At 44.6% G+C, this 27003-nt stretch overlaps 1 protein-coding gene across 3 annotated transcripts in view; it reads left to right on the plus strand.

Moving 5' to 3' along the window:
• The window catches only part of nme7 (NME/NM23 family member 7), a 124765-nt gene that overhangs the window by 7197 nt on the left and 90565 nt on the right, over window positions 1–27003 (plus strand). For all 3 annotated transcript variants that reach the window (XM_042322826.1, XM_042322828.1, XM_042322827.1), the window contains 3 exons: window positions 7817–7918; window positions 14629–14795; window positions 17468–17578. In XM_042322826.1, coding sequence (XP_042178760.1) covers window positions 7817–7918; window positions 14629–14795; window positions 17468–17578 — 380 coding nt within the window. The remainder of the gene's footprint in view (window positions 1–7816; window positions 7919–14628; window positions 14796–17467; window positions 17579–27003) is intronic.

Below are 27003 nucleotides of genomic sequence, written 5' to 3' on the forward strand. Positions count from 1 at the left end.
CTTTCCTCTGTTTCACTCTCCTCTCCTCTCTCCTTTCCTCTGTTTCACTCTCCTCTCTCTCCTTTCCTCTGTTTCACTCTCCTCTCTCCTTTCCTCTGTTTCACTCTGCTCTCCTCTCTCCTTTCCTCTGTTTTCACTCTGCTCTCTCCTTTCCTCTCACTCTCCTCTCCTTTCCTCTGTTTCACTCTGCTCTCCTCTCCTTTCCTCTGTTTCACTCTCCTCTGTTTCTCTCTCCTTTCCTCTGTTTCTCTCCTCTCTCCTTTCCTCTGCTCTCCTCTCTCCTTTCCTCTGTTTCACTCTGCTCTCCTCTCTCCTTTTCTGTTTCCTCTGTTTCTCCTCTGTTTCACTCTCCTCTCTCCTTTCCTCTGTTTCACTCTCCTCTCTCCTTTCCTCTGTTTCACTCTCCTCTCTCCTTTCCTCTGTTTCACTCTCCTTCTCTCCTTTCCTCTGTTTCACTCTCCTCTCTCCTTTCCTCTGTTTCACTCTCCTCTCTCCTTTCCTCTGTTTCACTCTCCTCTCCTTTTCTCACTCTCCTCTCTCCTTTCCTCTGTTTCACTCTGCTCTCTCTCCTTTCCTTTCCTCTGTTTCTCTGTTTCACTCTCCTCTCTCCTTTCCTCTGTTTCACTCTCCTCTCTCCTTTCCTCTGTTTCACTCTCCTCTCTCCTTTCCTCTGTTTCACTCTCCTCTCTCCTTTCCTCTGTTTCACTCTCCTCTCTCCTTTCCTCTGTTTCACTCTGCTCTCCTCTCTCCTTTCCTCTGTTTCACTCTCCTCTCTCCTTTCCTCTGTTTCACTCTGCTCTCCTCTGTTTCACTCTCCTCTCTCCTTTCCTCTGTTTCACTCTCCTCTCTCCTTTCCTCTGTTTCACTCTGCTCTCCTTTCCTCTGTTTCACTCTGCTCTCCTCTCTCCTTTCCTCTGTTTCTCTCTGCTCTCCTCTCTCCTTTCCTCTGTTTCTCTCTGCTCTCCTCTCTCCTTTCCTCTGTTTCTCTCTGCTCTCCTCTCTCCTTTCCTCTGTTTCTCTCTGCTCTCCTCTCTCCTTTCCTCTGTTTCACTCTCCTCTCTCCTTTCCTCTGTTTCACTCTCCTCTCTCCTTTCCTCTGTTTCCTCTCTTCTCTCCTTTCCTCTGTTTCACTCTCCTCTCTCCTTTCCTCTGTTTCACTCTCCTCTCTCCTTTCCTCTGTTTCACTCTGCTCTCCTTTCCTCTCTCTCCTTTCCTCTGTTTCACTTTCCTCTGTTTCTCCTCTCTCCTTTCCTCTGTTTCACTCTGCTCTCCTCTTTCCTTTCCTCTGTTTCACTCTCCTCTCTCCTTTCCTCTGTTTTTCTCTGCTCTTTCCTCTGTTTCTCTCCTTTCCTTTCCTCTGTTTCACTCTCCTCTCTCCTTTCCTCTGTTTCACTCTCCTCTCTCCTTTCCTCTGTTTCACTCTGCTCTCCTCTGTTTCACTCTGCTCTCCTCTCTCCTTTCCTCTGTTTCGCTCTGCTCTCCTCTCTCCTTTCCTCTGTTTCGCTCTGCTCTCCTCTCTCCTTTCCTCTGTTTCACTCTGCTCTCCTTTCCTCTGTTTCACTCTGCTCTCCTTTCCTCTGTTTCACTCTTCTCTCCTTTCCTCTGTTTCACTCTCCTCTCCTCTCTCCTTTCCTCTGTTTCACTCTCCTCTCTCCTTTCCTCTGTTTCACTCTCCTTTCCTCTGTTTCACTCTCCTTTTCCTCTGTTTCACTCTCCTCTCTCCTTTCCTCTGTTTCACTCTGCTCTCCTCTCTCCTTTCCTCTGTTTCACTCTCTCCTCTCTCCTTTCCTCTGTTTCACTCTCCTCTCTCCTTTCCTCTGTTTCACTCTCCTCTCTCCTTTCCTCTGTTTCACTCTGCTCTCCTCTCTCCTTTCCTCTGTTTCACTCTGCTCTCCTCTCTCCTTTCCTCTGTTTCACTCTGCTCTCCTCTCTCCTTTCCTCTGTTTCACTCTCCTCTCTCCTTTCCTCTGTTTCACTCTGCTCTCCTCTCTCCTTTCCTCTGTTCCTCTCCTTTCTCTCCTTTCCTCTGTTCCTCTCTCCTCTCTCCTTTCCTCTGTTTCACTCTCCTCCTCTCCTTTCCTCTGTTTCCTCTCTCCTTTCCTCTGTTTCACTCTGCTCTCCTCTCTCCTTTCCTCTGTTTCACTCTGCTCTCCTCTCTCCTTTCCTCTGTTCCTCCTCTCCTCTCTCCTTTCCTCTGTTCCTCTCCTCTCTCCTTTCCTCTGTTTCACTCTCCTCTCTCCTTTCCTCTGTTTCACTCTCCTCTCTCCTTTCCTCTGTTTCACTCTCTTCTCTCCTTTCCTCTGTTTCACTCTCCTCTCTCCTTTCCTCTGTTTCACTCTCCTCTCTCCTTTCCTCTGTTTCACTCTTCTCTCCTTTCCTCTGTTTCACTCTCTTCTCTCCTTTCCTCTGTTTCACTCTCTTCTCTCCTTTCCTCTGTTTCACTCTCTTCTCTCCTTTCCTCTGTTTCACTCTCCTCTGTTTCTCCTTTCCTCTGTTTCACTCTGCTCTCCTTTCTGTTTCACTCTGCTCTCCTCTCTCCTTTCCTCTGTTTCACTCTCTCCTCTCCTTTCCCTTTCCTCTGTTTCACTCTGCTCTCCTTTCCTCTGTTTCACTTTCTGCTCTCCTCTCTCCTTTCCTCTGTTTCACTCTGCTCTCCTCTCTCCTTTCCTCTGTTTCACTCTGCTCTCTCCTCTCTCCTTTCCTCTGTTTCTCTCTGCTCTCCTCTCTCCTTTCCTCTGTTTCACTCTCTCTCCTCTGTTTCACTCTCCTCTCTCCTCCTCTCTCCTTTCCTCTGTTTCACTCTGCTCTCCTCTCTCCTTTCCTCTGTTTCCTTCTCCTCGGTTTCCTCTGTTCTCTCTCTCTCTCTCTCCTTTCCTCTGTTTCTTTCCTCTGTTTCACTCTGCTCTCCTCTCCTTTCCTCTGTTTCACTCTGCTCTCCTCTCTCCTTTCCTCTGTTTCACTCTGCTCTCCTCTCTCCTTTCCTCTGTTTCACTCTGCTCTCCTCTCTCCTTTCCTCTGTTTCACTCTTCTCTCTCCTTTCCTCTGTTTCACTCTCCTCTCTCCTTTCCTCTGTTTCACTCTTCTCTCCTTTCCTCTGTTTCACTCTCTTCTCTCCTTTCCTCTGTTTCACTCTCTTCTCTCCTTTCCTCTGTTTCACTCTTCTCTCCTTTCCTCTGTTTCACTCTCCTCTCTCCTTTCCTCTGTTTCACTCTCTTCTCTCCTTTCCTCTGTTTCACTCTTCTCTCCTTTCCTCTGTTTCACTCTCTTCTCTCCTTTCCTCTGTTTCACTCTTCTCTCCTTTCCTCTGTTTCACTCTGCTCTCCTCATGGCCCTCTCCTCTGCTCCATTCTGTGACTCATGCATCCCTACCTCACTACTGGGTTTCTGCCTCTTGTCTCTCTAGGAAAGTAAACCATACACTTGTTTTAAAAAATGATAGCTTAATCTTTTTTAAAGAGTTAGCTAACTAAGTAAAGTTGAATTGAATTCAGGCTGATTTGACGTTAGCTAGCTAAGTTAACATTACCTGACACTTGTCCCCGCTCCCCCTTTCGCTGCTTTCTCTCTTTCGCAAAAAAATCGAATCGAAGACGGATAAATGTAGCTATCTTGTTTGCACTTGATACAATTCCAAATGAACTAGCTAGCTAGCTAACTTGCTAGATTAGTAACGTTAGTTAACCATGTTCCTATCATCAACATACTTGTGGATATTGGATAGCTAATTGCCGTTACAATTGTGGCAGCAATATTATAGCTGTAATTGATGTTAACCTTCAGAACTGTGTTGAACCCAGACAGATTATTTATTTACCAAGAAAAGTGAATGTGCTTTACATCATTTTATTTAAACTATGTTTGGTAGAAATAGGAGGTTTCTTTCGGTGTGGCGGTCAATGATTCTGCTGTGGGGCAGCAGCAGATTTAAATGAAGGCAGAGGAAACACTGACCCACCCTACTGGGGAGCCAGGTCCTGACAGGCCAATCAGATTGATGGTTAAAGCATTGTTGTTGATTTAGACCACCCTACTGGGGAGCCAGGTCCTGACGGGCCAATCAGATTGATGGTTAAAGCATTGTTGTTGATTTAGACCACCCTACTGGGGAGCCAGGTCCTGACGGGCCAATCAGATTGATGGTTAAAGCATTGTTGTTGATTTAGACCACCCTACTGGGGAGCCAGGTCCTGACGGGCCAATCAGATTGATGGTTAAAGCATTGTTGTTGATTTAGACCACCCTACTGGGGAGCCAGGTCCTGACGGGCCAATCAGATTGATGGTTAAAGCATTGTTGTTGATTTAGACCACCCTACTGGGGAGCCAGGTCCTGACGGGCCAATCAGATTGATGGTTAAAGCATTGTTGTTGATTTAGACCACCCTACTGGGGAGCCAGGTCCTGACGGGCCAATCAGATTGATGGTTAAAGCATTGTTGTTGATTTAGACCACCCTACTGGGGAGCCAGGTCCTGACGGGCCAATCAGATTGATGGTTAAAGCATTGTTGTTGATTTAGACCACCCTACTGGGGAGCCAGGTCCTGACAGGCCAATCAGATTGATGGTTAAAGCATTGTTGTTGATTTAGACCACCCTACTGGGGAGCCAGGTCCTGACAGGCCAATCAGATTGATGGTTAAAGCATTGTTGTTGATTTAGACCACCCTACTGAGGAGCCAGGTCCTGACAGGCCAATCAGATTGATGGTTAAAGCATTGTTGTTGATTTAGACCACCCTACTGGGGAGCCAGGTCCTGACAGGCCAATCAGATTAATGGTTAAAACATTGTTGTTGATTTAGACCACCCTACTGGGGAGCCAGGTCCTGACAGGCCAATCAGATTGATGGTTAAAGCATTGTTGTTGATTTAGACCACCCTACTGGGGAGCCAGGTCCTGACAGGCCAATCAGATTGATGGTTAAAGCATTGTTGTTGATTTAGACCACCCTACTGGGGAGCCAGGTCCTGACAGGCCAATCAGATTGATGGTTAAAGCATTGTTGTTGATTTAGACCACCCTACTGGGGAGCCAGGTCCTGACAGGCCAATCAGATTGATGGTTAAAGCATTGTTGTTGATTTAGACCACCCTACTGGGGAGCCAGGTCCTGACAGGCCAATCAGATTAATGGTTAAAGCATTGTTGTTGATTTAGACCACCCTACTGGGGAGCCAGGTCCTGACGGGCCAATCAGATTGATGGTTAAAGCATTGTTGTTGATTTAGACCACCCTACTGGGGAGCCAGGTCCTGACAGGCCAATCAGATTGATGGTTAAATCATTGTTGTTGATTTAGACCACCCTACTGGGGAGCCAGGTCCTGACAGGCCAATCAGATTGATGGTTAAATCATTGTTGTTGATTTAGACCACCCTACTGGGGAGCCAGGTCCTGACGGGCCAATCAGATTAATGGTTAAATCATTGTTGTTGATTTAGACCACCCTACTGGGGAGCCAGGTCCTGACAGGCCAATCAGATTGATGGTTAAAGCATTGTTGTTGATTTAGACCACCCTACTGGGGAGCCAGGTCCTGACAGGCCAATCAGATTGATGGTTAAAGCATTGTTGTTGATTTAGACCACCCTACTGTGGAGCCAGGTCCTGACAGGCCAATCAGATTGATGGTTAAATCATTGTTGTTGATTTAGACCACCCTACTGTGGAGCCAGGTCCTGACAGGCCAATCAGATTGATGGTTAAAGCATTGTTGTTGATTTAGACCACCCTACTGGGGAGCCAGGTCCTGACAGGCCAATCAGATTGATGGTTAAATCATTGTTGTTGATTTAGACCACCCTACTGGGGAGCCAGGTCCTGACAGGCCAATCAGATTGATGGTTAAATCATTGTTGTTGATTTAGACCACCCTACTGTGGAGCCAGGTCCTGACAGGCCAATCAGATTGATGGTTAAATCATTGTTGTTGATTTAGACCACCCTACTGTGGAGCCAGGTCCTGACAGGCCAATCAGATTGATGGTTAAAGCATTGTTGTTGATTTAGACCACCCTACTGGGGAGCCAGGTCCTGACAGGCCAATCAGATTGATGGTTAAATCATTGTTGTTGATTTAGACCACCCTACTGGGGAGCCAGGTCCTGACAGGCCAATCAGATTGATGGTTAAAGCATTGTTGTTGATTTAGACCACCCTACTGGGGAGCCAGGTCCTGACAGGCCAATCAGATTGATGGTTAAAGCATTGTTGTTGATTTAGACCACCCTACTGGGGAGCCAGGTCCTGACAGGCCAATCAGATTGATGGTTAAATCATTGTTGTTGATTTAGACCACCCTACTGGGGAGCCAGGTCCTGACAGGCCAATCAGATTGATGGTTAAAGCATTGTTGTTGATTTAGACCACCCTACTGGGGAGCCAGGTCCTGACAGGCCAATCAGATTGATGGTTAAATCATTGTTGTTGATTTAGACCACCCTACTGGGGAGCCAGGTCCTGACAGGCCAATCAGATTGATGGTTAAATCATTGTTGTTGATTTAGACCATCAAATTTGTGCACTTTTTTCTTCTTCATGTTGCTAAAATGCTGTCAGTTCTACTTTAAATGTAACAATGTTTCACACACAAGTTATTTTCAAAGAGCTGGCTGACAGCAGAGCTGCAGTGAAAAACACAGCTCCACTCACCAGATGATGCTCATTCGAAACTTAATTAACTTCTTGTTGAAAGTTATTATTGAAAAGGGAGAAGCTAACAAATGAGCAACAACATCCTCTTTGATTACATTTGCTGCAGCTGCAAAATAGCCGGGCCCACCCATTTCCCACCCGGTCCTACCCAAGTCAAAATGTGATCGGTTGATTCCACTGTCACTACAAAATTTTGCCCAAATACAGTTGAATGGCAGATGCCTTTATCTAACTTCTGTTGGCCTGGCCAATGGCTGACTCAGCTAGCTCAGATTATCTGCCCAGAGACCAGCAAAGAAAGTGTTAGGTCACTGTGCTAGGTCACTGTGCTAGGTCACTTTGCTAGGTCACTGTGTTAGGTCACTGTGCTAGGTCACTGTGCTAGGTCACTGTGTTGGGTCACTGTGCTAGGTCACTGTGCTAGGTCAATGTGCTAGGTTAATGTGCTAGGTCACTTTTGTCACTGTGTTAGGTCACTGTGCTAGGTCACTGTGCTAGGTCACTTTGCTAGGTCACTGTGCTAGGTCACTGTGCTAGGTCACTTTGCTAGGTCACTGTGCTAGGTCACTGTGCTAGGTCACTGTGTTGGGTCACTGTGCTAGGTCACTGTGCTAGGTCAATGTGCTTGGTCACTGTGCTAGGTTAATGTGCTAGGTCACTGTGCTAGGTCACTTTGCTAGGTCACTGTGTTAGGTCACTGTGCTAGGACACTGTGCTAGGTCACTGTTATAGGTCACTGTGTTATAGGTCACTGTGTTAGGTTAATGTGCTAGGTCACTGTGCTAGGTTAATGTGCTAGCTCACTGTGCTAGGTCACTGTGCTAGGTCACTGTGCTAGGTCACTGCTAGGTCACTGTGCTGGGTCACTGTGCTAGGTCACTGTGCTAGGTCACTGTGCTAGGACACTGTGCTAGGTCACTGTGCTAGGACACTGTGCTAGGTCACTGTTATAGGTCACTGTGCTAGGTCACTGTGCTAGGTCACTGTGCTAGGTCACTGTCTGACATCCCTCTGCTTCTCACTGTGCTAGGTTACTGTGCTAGGTTACTGTGCTAGGTCACTGTGTTAGGTCACTGTGCTAGGTCACTGTCTGACATCCCTCTGCTTCTCACTGTGCTAGGTCACTGTCTGACATCCCTCTGCTTCTCACTGTTGTCTTCAGGAGGAGCGTTTTGCCTTCCTGGCAGAGTGGTATGACCCCAGTGCTGCTCTCCTGCGCCGCTACCAGCTGCTGTTCTACCCCAAAGATGGCTCTGTGGAGATGGTAAGCATTAGGCTAGGTAATCACACGGTCCTGTGGTGTAGACAGGTCAGGAGCTGATATAATCACACGGTCCTTTGGTGTTGGCAGGCCAGGGGCTGAGTGTGGGGAGGATGCTGATACTAATCACACGGTCCTGTGGTGTTGGCAGGCCAGGGGCTGAGTGTGGGGAGGATGCTGATATAATCACACGGTCCTGTGGTGTAGGCAGGCCAGGGGCTGAGTGTGGGGAGGATGCTGATAATAATCAAATCAAATCAAATGTATTTATATAGCCCTTCGTACATCAGCTGATATCTCAAAGTGCTGTACAGAAACCCGGCCTAAAACCCCAAACAGCAAGCAATACAGGTGTAGAAGCACGGTGGCTAGGAAAAACTCCCTAGAAAGGCCAAAACCTAGGAAGAAACCTAGAGAGGAACCAGGCTATGTGGGGTGGCCAGTCCTCTTCTGGCTGTGCCGGGTGGAGATTATAACAGAACATGGCCAAGATGTTCAAATGTTCATAAATGACCAGCATGGTCGAATAATAATAAGGCAGAACAGTTGAAACTGGAGCAGCAGCACGGCCAGGTGGACTGGGGACAGCAAGGAGTCATCATGTCAGGTAGTCCTGGGGCATGGTCCTAGGGCTCAGGTCCTCCGAGGGAGAGAGAGAGAAAGAGAGAGAGAAAGAGAGAATTAGAGAACGCACACTTAGATTCATACAGGACACCGAATAGGACAGGAGAGGTACTCCAGATATAACAAACTGACCCTAGCCCCCCGACACATTAACTACTGCAGCATAAATACTGGAGGCTGAGACAGGAGGGGTCAGGAGACACTGTGGCCCCATCCGAGGACACCCCCAGACAGGGCCAAACAGGAAGGATATAACTCCACCCACTTTGCTAAGCACAGCCCCCACACCACTAGAGGGATATCTTCAACCACCAACTTACCATCCTGAGACAAGGCTGAGTATAGCCCACAAAGAACTCCGCCATGGCACAACCCAAGGGGGGGCGCCATCCCAGACAGGATGACCACATCAGTGAATCAACCCACTCAGGTGACGCACCCCTTCCAGGGACGGCAAGAGAGAGCCCCAGTAAGCCAGTGACTCAGCCCCTGTAATAGGGTTAGAGGCAGAGAATCCCAGTGGGAAGAGGGGAACCGGCCAGGCAGAGACAGCAAGGGCGGTTCGTTGCTCCAGAGCCTTTCCGTTCACCTTCCCACTCCTGGGCCAGACTACACTCAATCATATGACCCACTGAAGAGATAAGTCTTCAGTAAGGACTTAAAGGTTGAGACTGAGTTTGCGTCTCTGACATGGGTAGGCAGACCGTTCCATAAAAATGGAGCTCTATAGGAGAAAGCCCTGCCTCCAGCTGTTTGCTTAGAAATTCTAGGGACAATTAGGAGGCCTGCGTCTTGTGACCGTAGCGTACGTGTAGGTATGTACGGCAGGACCAAATCAGAGAGATAGGTAGGAGCAAGCCCATGTAATGCTTTGTAGGTTAGCAGTAAAACCTTGAAATCAGCCCTTGCTTTGACAGGAAGCCAGTGTAGAGAGGCTAGCACTGGAGTAATATGATCACATTTTTGGTTCTAGTCAGAATTCGAGCAGCCGTATTTAGTACTTACTGAAGTTTATTTAGTGCTTTATCCGGGTAGCCGGAAAGTAGAGCATTGCAGTAGTCTAACCTAGAAGTGACAAAAGCATGGATTCATTTTTCTGCATAATTTTTGGACAGAAAGTTTCTGATTTTTGCAATGTTACGTAGATGGAAAAAAGCTGTCCTTGAAATGGTCTTGATATGTTCTTCAAAAGAGAGATCAGGGTCCAGAGTAACGCCGAGGTCCTTCACAGTTTTATTTGAGACGACTGTACAACCATTAAGATTAATTGTCAGATTCAACAGAAGATCTCTTTGTTTCTTGGGACCTAGAACAAGCATCTCTGTTTTGTCCGAGTTTAAAGTAGAAAGTTTGCAGCCATCCACTTCCTTATGTCTGAAACACATGCTTCTAGCAAGGGCAATTTTGGGGCTTCACCATGTTTCATTGAAATGTACAGCTGTGTGTCATCCGCATAGCAGAGAAAGTTAACATTATGTTTTCGAATAACATCCCCAAGAGGTAAAATATATAGTGAAAACAATAGTGGTCCCAAAACAGAACCTTGAGGAACACCGACATTTACAGTTGATTTGTCAGAGGACAAACCATTCACAGAGACAAACTGATATCTTTCTGACAGATAAGATCTAAACCAGGCCAGAACTTGTCCGTGTAGACCAATCACACAGTCCTGTGGTGTAGGCAGGCCAGGGGCTGAGTGTGGGGAGGATGCTGATATAATCACACGGTCCTGTGATGTAGGCAGGCCAGGGGCTGAGTGTGGGGACGATGCTATTTCTTTAGATATATTTCTGCTCTCCCTGTTTAATCTGACATATTGTCCTCTGTCTGAGCTTCAGCCTTGTACGATGTAGAATCTGTATCTTGCGTACACAGAAGTTACTTAAAATATACTAAACAAAAATATAAACTCAACATGTTAAGTGTTGGTCCCCTGTTTCATGAACTGAAATAAAAGATACCAGAAATGTTCCATACTCACAAAAATTTCTCAAAAATGTTGCTGTGGGACCTTATATACTGTAGATAAGTGTTTGCCCTTCCAAATCATGTCCAATCAATAGAATTCACCACAGGTGAACTCTAATCAAGTTGTAGAAACATCTCAAGAATGATCAATGGAAACAGGATGCACTTGAGCTAAATTCTGAGTCTCATCGCAAAGGGTCTGAATACTTATATAAGGTATTTCTGTTTTTTATTTGAAATACATTTGATTATTTTTTTTGCTTCGTCATTAATGGGCTATTGTGATGTCATTATGGGGTATTGTGATGTCATTATGGGGTATTGTGATGTCATTATGGGGTATTGTGTGTCGATTGATGAGGAAAACATTTCATTTAATCCATTTTAGAATAAGGCTGTAACATAACAAAATGTGTAAAAAGGGAAGGGATCTGAGTACTTTCCGAATGCTCTGTAAATACCCTGACGGTTTCCCTTCAACATCAATGTTGCAACATGTAAATACCCTGACGGTTTCCCTTCAACCTCAATGTTGCAACATGTAAATACCCTGACGGTTTCCCTTCAACATCAATGTTGCAACATGTAAATACCCTGACGGTTTCCCTTCAACATCAATGTTGCAACATGTAAATACCCTGACGGTTTCCCTTCAACCTCAATGTTGCAACATGTAAATACCCTGACGGTTTCCCTTCAACATCAATGTTGCAACATGTAAATACCCTGACGGTTTCCCTTCAACCTCAATGTTGCAACATGTAAATACCCTGACGGTTTCCCTTCAACATCAATGTTGTAACATGTAAATACCCTGACGGTTTCCCTTCAACATCAATGTTGTAACATGTAAATGCCCTGACGGTTTCCCTTCAACATCAATGTTGCAACATGTAAATACCCTGACGGTTTCCCTTCAACATCAATGCTGCAATATGTAAATACCCTGACGGTTTCCCTTCAACATCAATGTTGCAACATGTAAATACCCTGACGGTTTCCCTTCAACCTCAATGTTGCAACATGTAAATACCCTGACGGTTTCCCTTCAACATCAATGTTGCAATATGTAAATACCCTGACGGTTTCCCTTCAACATCAATGTTGTAACATACAAAGTGCATGTTAGTTTAATGTTTAAACTACTTTGTTTACAAGTCATATCCCCATTTTGATAGATTCCTCTGAGAAAACTAGTGTCTCAATAATGTCTAGAATAGAGCCCCACAGTGTAGGTGTCATACTCATAAAACCTAGCGGTCAAACAGGGAAATGGTTCCAATCGATGTTTCACCATTCATTGTTTCCAAAGGGGATTTTAGAAACTTAAAATAAGATCTGTGTTTTGTGTAGTCTTACCTTGGCATGATGTTTTGATTGCCATGTAAGTCTCTCTAGGACAAGGTGACTTTTATCAATATATCCAGCTCTATTCACACTCAGTTTCAAAAATTCTAATTAGCATCAAAGAAGACATCATGCAAGACTTCAAAACCCTGCTAGCTCCTCCACCTCATCTCTAGCAGACACCTTTACTACCAGGTATTGATCCTGCAGGTCTCTAGCAGACACCTTTACTACCAGGTATTGATCCTGCAGGTCTCTAGCAGACACATTTACGACCAGGTATTGATCCTGCAGGTCTCTAGCAGACACCTTTACTACCAGGTATTGATCCTGCAGGTCTCTAGCAGACACCTTTACTACCAGGTATTGATCCTGCAGGTCTCTAGCAGACACATTTACTACCAGGTATTGATCCTGCAGGTCTCTATCTGATACCTTTACTACCAGGTATTGATCCTGCAGGTCTCTAGCAGACACCTTTACTACCAGGTATTGATCCTGCAGGTCTCTAGCAGACACCTTTACTACCAGGTATTGATCCTGCAGGTCTCTAGCAGACACCTTTACTACCAGGTATTGATCCTGCAGGTCTCTATCTGATACATTTACGACCAGGTATTGATCCTGCAGGTCTCTAGCAGACACCTTTACTACCAGGTATTGATCCTGCAGGTCTCTAGCAGACACCTTTACTACCAGGTATTGATCCTGCAGGTCTCTAGCAGACACATTTACTACCAGGTATGGATCCTGCAGGTCTCTATCTGATACCTTTACTACCAGGTATTGATCCTGCAGGTCTCTATCAGACACCTTTACTACCAGGTATTGATCCTGCAGGTCTCTATCTGATACCTTTACTACCAGGTATTGATCCTGCAGGTCTCTATCTGATACCTTTACTACCAGGTATTGATCCTGCAGGTCTCTATCTGATACCTTTACTACCAGGTATTGATCCTGCAGGTCTCTAGCAGACACCTTTACTACCAGGTATGGATCCTGCAGGTCTCTAGCAGACACCTTTACTACCAGGTATGGATCCTGCAGGTCTCTAGCAGACACCTTTACTACCAGGTATTGATCCTGCAGGTCTCTATCTGATACCTTTACTACCAGGTATTGATCCTGCAGGTCTCTATCTGATACCTTTACTACCAGGTATTGATCCTGCAGGTCTCTAGCAGATACCTTTACTACCAGGTATTGATCCTGCAGGTCTCTAGCAGATACCTTTACTAACAGGTATTGATCCTGCAGGTCTCTAGCTGATACCTTTACTACCAGGTATTGATCCTGCAGGTCTCTAGCTGATACCTTTACTACCAGGTATTGATCCTGCAGGTCTCTATCTGATACCTTTACTACCAGGTATTGATCCTGCAGGTCATCTCTGATACCTTTACTACCAGGTATTGATCCTGCAGGTCATCTCTGATACCTTTACTACCAGGTATTGATCCTGCAGGTCATCTCTGATACCTTTACTACCAGGTATTGATCCTGCAGGTCATCTCTGATACCTTTACTACCAGGTATTGATCCTGCAGGTCTCTAGCAGACACCTTTACTACCAGGTATTGATCCTGCAGGTCATCTCTGATACCTTTACTACCAGGTATTGATCCTGCAGGTCATCTCTGATACCTTTACTACCAGGTATTGATCCTGCAGGTCATCTCTGTCACTACCAGGTATTGAACCTGCAGGTTATCTCTGATACCTTTACTACCAGGTATTGATCCTGCAGGTCATCTCTGATACCTTTACTACCAGGTATTGATCCTGCAGGTCTCAGGTTATCAGGTATTGATCCTGCAGGTCATCTCTGATACCTTTACTACCAGGTATTGATCCTGCAGGTCATCTCTGATACCTTTACTACCAGGTATTGATCCTGCAGGTCATCTCTGATACCTTTACTACCAGGTATTGATCCTGCAGGTCATCTCTGATACCTTTACTACCAGGTATTGAACCTGCAGGTTATCTCTGATACCTTTACTACCAGGTATTGATCCTGCAGGTCATCTCTGATACCTTTACTACCAGGTATTGAACCTGCAGGTTATCTCTGATACCTTTACTACCAGGTATTGATCCTGCAGGTCATCTCTGATACCTTTACTAACAGGTATTGATCCTGCACCTCATCTCTAGCAGACACCTTTTCTAACAGTTATTGTGTCAATGTAAAACTTACACAAGACAATTCACAGAATAGTCCATTTCAAGAAATGTAGCCAATTTCTTTACTACATTTATCTAACATTATATAGTTCATCCAGATATGCTTACCTTTGCCTCAAATCGTCAGTCTCGTTCAGATCATCATGGTATTTGTAGTTCTTTATGATAGCCACATTAGCAGCTAATTAGCATTTTGTTTTTAGAAACAGGCTAATATATTGATAAAAGTCACCTTGTCCAAGAGATTTACACGATTATCAAAATGACACGCCAGGGTAAGTCTGCACCAAACACAGCCCTTATTTGAAGGGTTTCTAAAATCCCCTTTGGGAAAAATGTATGGTGGAAAAACGATTGGAACCATTTCCTTGTTTGACCACTAGGTTTTATGGGTGTTATGACTCATACTGTGGTACTCTATTGAAGAAACTATCAGCTCATGTCTCTCTGCATAAAACAAGTCATGTTTTTTTTTCCTCAGTTGAATGCTCAGGTTTTGAAATGCTCAGGCCTTGAAATGCTCAGGTTTTGTGTTACTTTTATTTGGACCTGCTAGAAATGTTATTTTGTTTTCTTTCCAGTTTGATGTGAAGAACCAGCGTACCTTCCTGAGGCGGACCAAATACGATGAGCTTCACCAGGAGGACCTGTTTGTTGGAAACCGTGTGAACGTGTTCTCCCGTCAACTCGACCTGATTGGATATGGAGACCAGTATACAGGAAACAAGCTCGGCAGCAAGAAAGAGAGGTATTTATGTTTTGTATGTTGCTGTGGTGGTGCAACATCTCTGTAGAACGTCCTCACATCAGCAAGGGGCCTGATGAGCTGAGCATAATCAATGGGACTTGCAAAGCAAACATCCCCATTCTAAGTCTTTGACATACTTCTTCTTCTTCTTCTCTGGAACCCTCCTCCTACACCGTTTAAGATAGAAACGCCATTCAAACTTTAAAACGTTGCAGATGGATACGGAATATTGTTTGTCTGCAACTTTTTTTAAACATCTTTTATACTTTTTGAAGTGATGTATAAATATATTTTTGTCCTCCATCCGCTTACATGACATTTCCTTAAGATTTCAAAAAGGCCTCATTGTGACATCGTCACATCCAACTTCCGTTCACTGTAAATGCAACAATGCAACTCTTGACACAAATCAACTACTTTGACCACTTTGGAACAACAGACAAAACGTTATAGCATTCACTAATCTACAACTCAAATCTGGCGTTTTGAACAATATCATATTCTGATGAAAAGTTACAGCTTTTTTTAGTGACCACATCAACAACATTTTCTGTAATTTTTTATTTTTTTTTGCAAACAACTTACCGTTTTAAGTACTACCCAAAAGAGTTTTAACAAAACGTTAGAGGGTATGAAATCTTCTTCTATTCAAATCTGTTTGCGGTTCCAAAATATCCACTCCGTTTATATACTGAACAAAAATATAAACGCAACATGTAAAGTGTTGGTCCCATGTTTCATGAGCTGAAATAAATGTTTTCAGAAATTTTCCGTACACACATAAAAGCTTATTTCTCTCAAATGTTGTGCACAAATTTAAGATCCCTGTTAGTGAGCATTTTATGTTTTGTCAAGATTACCCATCCACCTGACAGGTGGGGCATATGAAGATGCTGATTAAACAGCATGATCATTACACAAGGATTATTACACAGATGCACCTTGTGCTGGGGACAATAAAAGGCCACTCTAAAATGTGCAGTTTTGTCACACAACACAATGCCACAGATGTCTCAAGATTTGAGGGAGCGTGCAATTGGCATTGTCGTTGTAGAGAATTTGGCAATATGTCCAACCGGCCTCACCACCACAGACCACATGTAACCACACCAGCCCAGGACCTCCACATCCGGCTTCTTCGTCTGCGGCATCGTCTGGGGGGTGAAATCCATAGATTAGGGCCTAATGAATTGTAACTTGTTGCCCTTATATTTGTATTCAGTATAAGGATTGATTGAATATGTCCGTAGATGTTTGAGTAATCCTTCAACTGCTCTCTTTCCAGCTGCAGTAACGGCGTGTCAGAAGTTAGCAGATTAACAACAGCTGCAAATTCCCTATGAAACTACATCATGTTTTGAATCTAGTAAAGACATTTTGTGGGTCAGAGTGCAGTATTTATTTAGTATTTAAGCACAAACGTACTGAATCTTTTTGCTTGTTTCTCACACTTCTTTAAGCCGTATAAGGGAGCAGTGTTGCTAGGTTAATGGGATTCTAATTCAAGACTCCAATTTCATATTCACCACCTTTAAAAAAAAAAATAATAATTGTTGACTCTGTCAGGGAACTGGCACAAAGATTTTCAAACAAGACCACAGTTCTCACTCCCATGGATAATAATAAACCAATATTCTGAATTCCTGTACATCTAGTTAATCTGGCCATCAAGATTATGGGTTCTTCCCCAATGCTTGGAAGTCTGCTGCAGTGCTACCTGTTTTAAACACTGGTGGAAAATGACCCACCTGTAAGCATTCTTCCAGTGCTATGAAACGTAGCTGAAAGACGGATGGCTGATCATCTGACTGATCACCTCATTCAGGGCAACTCCATACAGCAAATGGTTCAGAACGAACCATTCAACTGAAACGGCCAATTGCTTTTTTCTGGGGTGCATAAAATCTAAACTAGACATAGGTGGTGAAATCAGTCTGTTTGAATCTGAAGAAAGGCCTTTTCTGTGAATCATGAGGTCCTTCTATCCAAACTATCCTCCCTTAATGTGTCCACTGAAGTCATTCGTTGGATGTATTCCTATTTGACAAACAGAAGTCAAACCGTTTGTTTGGGGGACACTCAGTCGGACTCTCTTTACAATAACATTGGGGTCCCACAAGGGTCAATATTAGGCCCCCTGTTTACCATCTGTATAAATGATCTCCCACTTGCTTGCCCACAAGTTAACATGCAGACGATACAGTTCTGTATGTACACAAAAAAAAATAGACAACTAGTTGTTAACAAGTTAACTGAAGCTATGGTACATGTTCCTAAATGAATGACTAATTCTTGCCTGTATTTAAATATTGACAAGACTGTTTGTATGTACTTCTCTAAGAAATCCTTTGATTCTTCACAACCAGTTGTTCTTGTTAATGGAGGATAATCTGAACGAGGTGTCTAACTTCATGTTGGACTCCCAACTTGACATTTTCAGAAACATTTGAAGAAGGTTTTTAAACACGGTTAAGTTTGGATTATCCAACTTTAGGTTTATCAAACCTTTCCTTCCTCTGGATGCCGCCAAACTATATATCTTCTCGCAGCTGAGATATTGCCTGGTTGTGAGAGATGTGATGTACTGAACACTAAAACCCAGGTTTGCAATACACATGGCACACAATGTACAAAGCATGTCTCTCTCTCTCTCTTCCCTTGTTTTCCTGCAGAACTCTTGCTATGATAAAACCAGACGCAGTCAACAAGATGGGAGACATTCTACAGATGATCAATGACGCCAACCTGATCCTAACCAAAGCCAAAATGACAAAGCTGACATGGTAAAGGTCAAAGTTATTATTTCAGCTGAGAGACGCAGGTGACTGTCTAGGTGGGGCTGATGATTATTGCATTGTCAATAAGCTCAGTTACATATGGCTGTAGTCTGTAATGTGTTAATGACAGGGTTTGTTGTCAGATGGCCTCCCAGGCCTGGGGCTGCTGGGCTACTATTTCTAGAGCTGCACCCACTCAGAGATGTGTTTTAAAGTGAAAGAACAAAAGCTTTCTTTTTCTCAATTCATAACTCCATGTCTCCTTTGCCCGGAAGGTCACTCTGAGGTAAAGCTACATTAGTATGAAAAGAGATGAGTTCCAGTATTCCACGGCTATCTTTCCGTTGCTGAGGGTGCCAGTGAAGGACAATAGAGTGAGAGATGAGAATATACCATTTTGAGAGAAATGTGATATGTGCCACAGACAGCTCGTTCTGCCAAGTGCCAAAGCTCCTCCCATTCAAAGGTAGGGGGTGGGCTTGATTATTCACACATGTCAGAAACATATGGCGTGCCAGGGTACCTGGGCTGTGTTATTACCTGTTGTCAACATATGGCGTGCCAGGGTACCGGGGCTGTGTTATTACCTGTTGTCAACATATAGCGTGCCAGGGTACCTGGGCTGTGTTATTACCTGTTGTCAACATATAGCGTGCCAGGGTACCTGGGCTGTGTTATTACCTGTTGTCAACATATAGCGTGCCAGGGTACCTGGGATGTGTTATTACCTGTTGTCAACATATGGCGTGCCAGGGGACCTGGGCTGTGTTATTACCTGTTGTCAACATATGGCGTGCCAGGGGACCTGGGCTGTGTTATTACCTGTTGTCAACATATAGCGTGCCAGGGTACCTGGGCTGTGTTATTACCTGTTGTCAACATATAGCGTGCCAGGGTACCTGGGCTGTGTTATTACCTGTTGTCAACATATAGCGTGCCAGGGTACCTGGGCTGTGTTATTACCTGTTGTCAACATATGGCGTGCCAGGGGACCTGGGATGTGTTATTACCTGTTGTCAACATATGGCGTGCCAGGGGACCTGGGATGTGTTATTACCTGTTGTCAACATATGGCGTGCCGGGTGACCTGGGATGTGTTATTACCTGTTGTCAACATATGGCGTGCCAGGTGACCTGTAATGAGGTCACCTATAACGTTAGCAGGCAGCAAAAGGCTCTCAGTGTTAGATTGAAAACCAAGCAGAAAGGTTGTCTGTGTGTCTGTGTGTAAGAATAGTTTGTCCTCTGTCTATGTTCTTTCCGTCCGGAGGTGAGTTTGTAATACATTACCGTGCAATTTGATGCCTCATGTGGTTTGCCAGTAATATCCTATCCTCCTCACTAGGGCTGGCACAACCCTGTAACCGACAGTTCGGGATAAAGACTGTCATGAAAATGAAAATGACTGTACTAACCTTTTTTGCAACAAACAGCTGACTGAAGACGGGACAGCCCGTCTTCGTATCGTTTGAGTCCGTTTCTGTGATCACAAACAGCTGACTGAAGACGGGACAGCCCGTCTTCGTAACGTTTGAGTCCGTTTCTGTGATCACAAACAGCTGACTGAAGACGGGACAGCCCGTCTTCGTAACGTTTGAGTCCGTTTCTGTGCAACAAACAGCTGACTGAAGACTGGACAGCCCGTCTTCGTAACGTTTGAGTCCGTTTCTGTGCAACAAACAGCTGACTGAAGACGTGACAGCCCGTCTTCGTATCGTTTGAGTCCGTTTCTGTGATCACAAACAGCTGACTGAAGACGGGACAGCCCGTCTTCGTAACGTTTGAGTCCGTTTCTGTGATCACAAACAGCTGACTGAAGACGGGACAGCCCGTCTTTGTAACGTTTGAGTCCGTTTCTGTGATCACAAACAGCTGACTGAAGACGGGACAGCCCGTCTTCGTAACGTTTGAGTCCGTTTCTGTGCAACAAACAGCTGACTGAAGACGGGACAGCCCGTCTTCGTAACGTCCGTTTCTGTGATAACAACGTGATGAAACTCGGCTGCCACTTGCTGAAACAAGCAAAGTGTAGAAAACGATGAATAGAATGAGCTTGGAACCTCTAACCCTGGCGATTTGACTGGTAAACTGATGGCCCGCCAGTCCAACCAGCACGCCATCATTGACTTGAAAAGGGACGTCCGTTCTATTCGTTCTAGACCCTCTTCCTCACAGCTGCACATGTCCCTTAATGTTGATGATGTGGTTGTTACTGACAGGAAGCACATGGCCCTTAATGTTGATGATGTGGTTGTTACTGACAGGAAGCACATGGCCCTTAATGTTGATGATGTGGTTGTTACTGACAGGAAGCACATGGCCCTTAATGTTGATGATGTGGTTGTTACTGACAGGAAGCACATGGCCCTTAATGTTGATGATGTGGTTGTTACTGACAGGAAGCACATGGCCCTTAATGTTGATGATGTGGTTGTTACTGACAGGAAGCACATGGCCCTTAATGTTGATGATGTGGTTGTTACTGACAGGAAGCACATGGCCCTTAATGTTGATGATGTGGTTGTTACTGACAGGAAGCACATGGCCCTTAATGTTGATGATGTGGTTGTTACTGACAGGAAGCACATGGCCCTTAATGTTGATGATGTGGTTGTTACTGACAGGAAGCACATGGCCCTTAATGTTGATGATGTGGTTGTTACTGACAGGAAGCACATGGCCCTTAATGTTGATGATGTGGTTGTTACTGACAGGAAGCACATGGCCCTTAATGTTGATGATGTGGTTGTTACTGACAGGAAGCACATGGCCCTTAATGTTGATGATGTGGTTGTTACTGACAGGAAGCACATGGCCCTTAATGTTGATGATGTGGTTGTTACTGACAGGAAGCACATGGCCCTTAATGTTGATGATGTGGTTGTTACTGACAGGAAGCACATGGCCCTTAATGTTGATGATGTGGTTGTTACTGACAGGAAGCACATGGCCCTTAATGTTGATGATGTGGTTGTTACTGACAGGAAGCACATGGCCCTTAATGTTGATGATGTGGTTGTTACTGACAGGAAGCACATGGCCCTTAATGTTGATGATGTGGTTGTTACTGACAGGAAGCACATGGCCCTTAATGTTGATGATGTGGTTGTTACTGACAGGAAGCACATGGCCCTTAATGTTGATGATGTGGTTGTTACTGACAGGAAGCACATGGCCCTTAATGTTGATGATGTGGTTGTTACTGACAGGAAGCACATGGCCCTTAATGTTGATGATGTGGTTGTTACTGACAGGAAGCACATGGCCCTTAATGTTGATGATGTGGTTGTTACTGACAGGAAGCACATGGCCCTTAATGTTGATGATGTGGTTGTTACTGACAGGAAGCACATGGCCCTTAATGTTGATGATGTGGTTGTTACTGACAGGAAGCACATGGCCCTTAATGTTGATGATGTGGTTGTTACTGACAGGAAGCACATGGCCCTTAATGTTGATGATGTGGTTGTTACTGACAGGAAGCACATGGCCCTTAATGTTGATGATGTGGTTGTTACTGACAGGAAGCACATGGCCCTTAATGTTGATGATGTGGTTGTTACTGACAGGAAGCACATGGCCCTTAATGTTGATGATGTGGTTGTTACTGACAGGATGGCCCTTAATGTTGATGATGTGGTTGTTACTGACAGGAAGCACATGGCCCTTAATGTTGATGATGTGGTTGTTACTGACAGGAAGCACATGGCCCTTAATGTTGATGATGTGGTTGTTACTGACAGGAAGCACATGGCCCTTAATGTTGATGATGTGGTTGTTACTGACAGGAAGCACATGGCCCTTAATGTTGATGATGTGGTTGTTACTGACAGGAAGCACATGGCCCTTAATGTTGATGATGTGGTTGTTACTGACAGGAAGCACATGGCCCTTAATGTTGATGATGTGGTTGTTACTGACAGGAAGCACATGGCCCTTAATGTTGATGATGTGGTTGTTACTGACAGGAAGCACATGGCTGAGCTGGAAGGCAGCCACAGTTCGTCCTTATTTAAAGGATCAAGCTGATCCTAACTGTTATAGGCCAATTTTTATTTTGCCCTGTTTATCAAAAGTGTTGGAAAATCTTGTTAATAATCCAATCAAATGTTATTGGTCACATACACATGGTTAGCAGATGTTAATGCGAGTGTAGCGAAATGCTTGTGCTTCTAGTTCTGACAGTGCAGTAATATCTAACAAGTAATCTAACTATTTCCCAACAACTACCTAATACACACATCTAAAGGGGTGAATGAGAATATGTACATATAAATATATGGATGAGCGATGGCCGAGCGGCATCGGCAAGATGCAGTAGATGGTATAAAATACAGTATATATATATGAGATGAGTAATGTAGGATATGTAAACATAATTAAAGTGGCATTATTTAAAGTGACATTGTTTAAAGTGACTAGTGATCTATTTATTAAAGTGGCCAGTGATTGGGTCTCAATGTAGGCGGCAGCCACTCAGTGTTAGGGATGGCTGTTTAGCAGTCTGATGGCCTTGAGATGGAAGCTGTTTTTCAGTATCTCGGTCCGAGCTTTGATGCACCTGTGCTGACCTCGCCTTTTGGATGGTAACGGGGTGAACAGGCAGTGGAACTGACTGGCTTTCTTGATGTCTATAGTATTCTCTCCGGTATGCAATCTGGTTTCCGCTCAGGTTATGGCTGTCACTGCTAGGGTTGCTAAGGGTTGGAAACTTTCCTGTGAATTTCCGGAAATGTTCCATGCAAAGTTAAGGAAGTTACAGCTCATAACAGTGAACCTTTTTTGTGGGATACACATAAGGCAATTCTAGGTCTTGTGGCATATTTTGGTTAAACTATCCCCAATTCAATAGAATTGCAACCCTCTGCATGCACAGTGCATTCTTCCATCACATGTACAGCTGATAATCAAGATCTTGCACACTAATGAGATGCTATTGAGCCCACACTACTACACTGTCTGAGCCAAGGACTACATGCTTTCTGGTAAGTTTTGATTACGATACTGGATGGGGTGAATATATTTTATATGACACATGCTTTTGTTGTTAATTAATAAATAGTAGCCTACAGCAAAGTGTGTTTAAATCATTTCTTGTTTCTGCTCGTTAGTTTTTGCTACCATGTGGGGTTTAGCTTCCTTGAGCCTGCTAACTGAGGAGTGTTAATTCACCTATTTCCATACATGTTTCATTTAAAACATTTATCTTACAAAGGAGTTGTTTAATCTAACTGCTTACCTATTTATCTGTACATGGAATTGTATTTGTTTGTTTTTTTAATTATTTTTTTTCTAATCTTTACAGGAAAATGCCACGGGCACTATCTGATGTGTGGAGACATTTCACTGCAGCTAATGTAGAAGGAAAAGCTGTGTACATTTGCAAATAATGTGCCAAATCATATGTGAGGAATGCAACAAAGATGCAGAGTCATCTGGCCAAGTGCATAAAGTTCCCTCAGCTCTCACAGAAAGTAACCTCTGACAAAAGTCCCTCTACTCCTATTCAAGGTGAAAAGGATGAATCAGACACCGTATCGATAGCAACAGCTCATGGTCCTCCTGGAATCAGAAAGTTTTTGACTCAATAGAGGAATGTAGTCAGAGAAATGCTGATGAATGTCTTGCTCGAGCTGTGTATGCAACTGGTTCACCTCTGATGCTCACAGGCAATGTGTATTGGAAGAAATTTCAGAATGTTCTTCACCCAGCATACACCCCTTCAACCAGACATGCTTTATCTACTAATTTGCTGGATGCAGAGTTCAACAGAGTTCAAGCGAATGTCAAGCAAATCATAGAGAAAGCAGACTGTAATGCAATCATCTCTGATGGGTGGTCGATTGTTCGTGGGCAAGGAATAATTAACGACATCATCTCCACCCCTCAACCAGTATTCTACAAGAGCACAGACACAAGGAACAACAGACACACCGGTCTCTACATTGCAGCTGAGCTGAAGGCAGTCATCAATGACCTTGGACCACAGAAGGTATTTGCACTGGTGACCGACAATGCTGCGAACATGAAGGCTGATTGGTCTAAAGTGGAGGAGTCCTACCCTCATAGCACACCCATTGGCTGTGCTGCTCATGCATTGAATCTGCTCCTCAAGGACATCATGGCACTGAAAACAATGGATACACTACAAGAGAGCCAAGGAAATGGTTAGGTATGTGAAGGGTCATCAAGTTATAGCAGCAATCTACCTCACCAAACAAAGTGAGAAGAATGAGAGCACCACATTGAAGCTGCCCAGCAACACCCGTTGGGGTGGTGTTGTCATCATGTTTGACAGTCTCCTGGATGGGAAGGAGTCTCTCCAAGAAATGGCCATATCACAGTCTGCGATTTGGACCGCCCCACCAAGAGGATCCTCCTGGATGATGTATTTTGGGAGAGAGTGGTAAGCGGCCTGAAACTCCTGAAACCTATAGCATTGCAGGGATTGAGGGAGACCATGCCATCCTGTCTGATGTTCAGACTCTGCTTGCAGATGTAAGATAATAAATCCGTACTGCCCTGCCCACGTCACTGTTGCTCCAAGCAGAGGAAACTGCAGTTCTGAAATACATCAAAAAGCATGAAGACTTCTGCCTGAAGCCCATACACACCGCAGCGTACATGTTGGACCCCAAGTATGCTGGCAAGAGCATCCTGTCTGGTGCAGAGATCAACAAGGCCTATGATGTCATCACTATCGGGAAGGTTCTTGGCAGTCTGGCGAAGTACACTTCCAAGTAAGGGCTTTGGGATGAAGACGCAATATGTCAGCCGTGCCAACATATCTCATCAGCCACATGGTGGAAGGAGCTTTGTGGATCTGAGGCTCTTTCCCCTGTTGCCTCCATCCTCCAAATCCCACCAATATCAGCCGCCTCAGAGCGCAACTGGTCCTTGTTTGGGAACACACACACCAAAGCACGACCAATACAAGGGTTGAAAAATTGGTGCCATCTGGGCAAATTTGAGGCTTTTTGAGCCTGACAACGAGCAAGGTTGGAAAGTGACAGTGAAGATGAGGCCTCAGAGTCTGATGTTCAAGAAGTGGACATTGAGGAGGTCCAGGGAGAAGACATGGAAGCATGAGAGGAAGACAACCAAAGCTTTAGTTTCTAGACTATAATTTTATAGATGTATGTTGAAAATGTTTTTGGGAGATGCGATGGATCATTGGGGATCATTCAATATTCAATATCATTCAATATTCCCTTTTGTTGTTCAGTGAAATTATCCCATGTGAAGAGTCAACTCATTTAATTAAAGTTCAATTCGTAACTAAATTGTTTAAAAAAATATATATTGGAAGGATTTAATAATTTGCAAATGTCTACTTATGATAAGTTAAAAGGTTTATGTTTCTGTCTCCATGTATGGTAAATATATCCACACTCAACGTCAACAAAACTAAGGAGATGATTGTGGACTTCAGGAAACAGCAGAGGGAACACCCCCCTATCCACATCGATGGAACAGTAGTGGAGAGGGTAATAAGTTTTAAGTTCCTCGGCGTACACATCACAGACAAACTGAATTGGTCCACCCACACAGACAGCATCGTGAAGAAGGCGCAGCAGCGCCTCTTCAACCTCAGGAGGCTGAAGAAATTCAGCTTGTCACCAAAAGCACTCACAAACTTCTACAGTACAGTATATACATATGAGTAAAGTATAGACATATGAGATGAGTAATGTAGGGTATGTAAACATTATATTAAGTGGCATTGTTTAAAGTGACTAGTGATACATTTTCGACATCAATTTCCATTATTAAAGTGGCTGGAGTTGAGTCAGTGTGTTGCCAGCAGCCACTCAATGCTAGTGGTGGCTGTTTAACAGTCTGATGATAGCGGGGTGAACAGGCAGTGGCTCGGGTGGTTGTTGTCCTTGATGATCTTTATGGCCTTCCTGTGACATCGGGTGGTGTAGGTGTCCTGGAGGGCAGGTAGTTTGCCCCCGGTGATGCGTTGTGCAGACCTCACTACCCTCTGGGGAGCCTTACGGTTGTGGGCGGTGCAGTTGCCATACCAGGCGGTGATACAGCCTGCCAGGATGCTCTCGATTGTGCATCTGTAAAAGTTTGAGAGTGCTTTTGGTGACAAGCCAAATTTCTTCAGCCTCCTGAGGTTGAAGAGGCGCTGCTGCGCCTTCTTCACAACGCTGTCTGTGTGGGTGGACCAATTCAGTTTGTCTGTGATGTGTACGCCGAGGAACTTAAAACTTACTACCCTCTCCACTACTGTCCCGTCGATGTGGAAGGGGGGGTGTTCCCTCTGCTGTTTCCTGAAGTCCACGATCATCTCCTTTGTTTTGTTGACGTTGAGTGTGAGGTTATTTTCCTGACACCACACTCCGAGGGCCCTCACCTCCTCCCTGTAGGCCGTCTCGTCGTTGTTGGTAATCAAGCCTACCACTGTAGTGTCGTCCGCAAACTTGATGATTGAGTTGGAGGCGTGCATGGCCACGCCGTCGTGGGTGAACAGGGAGTACAGGAGAGGGCTCAGAACGCACCCTTGTGGGGTCTCAGTGTTTAGGATCAGCGGGGAGAGATGTTGTTACCTACCCTCACCATCTGGGGGCGTCCCGTCAGGAAGTCCAGTACCCAGTTGCACAGGGCGGGGTAGCTTGATGATGAGTTTGGAGGGTACTATGGTGTTAAATGCTGAGCTGTAGTCGATGAACAGCATTGTCACATAGGTATTCCTCTTATCCAGATGGGTTCGGGCCGAGTGCAGTGTGGTTGCGATTGCGTCATCTGTGGACCTAATGAGGCGGTAGGCAAATTCGAGTGGGTCTAGGGTGTCAGGTAGGGTGGAGGTGATATGGTCCTCTTTATGTAGTGTTGTCTTAGGTCTCTCTTTATGTAGTGTTGTCTTAGGTCTCTCTTTATGTAGTGTTGTCTTAGGTCTCTCTTTATGTAGTGTTGTCTCTTGTCATGATGTGTGTTCTGTCCTATGTTTTAATTTATTTTAAATCCCAGTTCCCTGTCCCTGCAGGAGGCCGTTTGCCTTTTGGTAGGCCGTCATTGTAAATAATAATGTGTTCTTAACTGACTCGTTAAATAAAGGATACATAAATACAATAAAAATAAAGCAGAGACAATAAAGATCCATTCAGTAGGGGGTTTTTTTTGGGGGGGGGAATGGTGCCCCTTGTGTGCACTTCTGGTAATCCCATATACCCCAGTATGCTACAGAAACAGTATGAACAGATGGATACCTCCTAAACCTTCTGCAAGGACGTGTCCGCACTTACCAGTGAGGTGATGCTTTTTGAAATGAGCAAACTGTACAGTTTTTATATTTCCAGTATATCTGTGGCGATATCAACCTACAGCCCTGATCCCATTTCAGAACAACTGACTTGACAATGTGGTATTTGAAGGACAGAGGAGGATGGTTTTTTCTTTGTTTGGAGGCAGACTATTTCACA

This window comes from Oncorhynchus tshawytscha, linkage group LG06, assembly GCF_018296145.1.
Source record: "Oncorhynchus tshawytscha isolate Ot180627B linkage group LG06, Otsh_v2.0, whole genome shotgun sequence".
Lineage (NCBI taxonomy): Eukaryota > Metazoa > Chordata > Actinopteri > Salmoniformes > Salmonidae > Oncorhynchus > Oncorhynchus tshawytscha.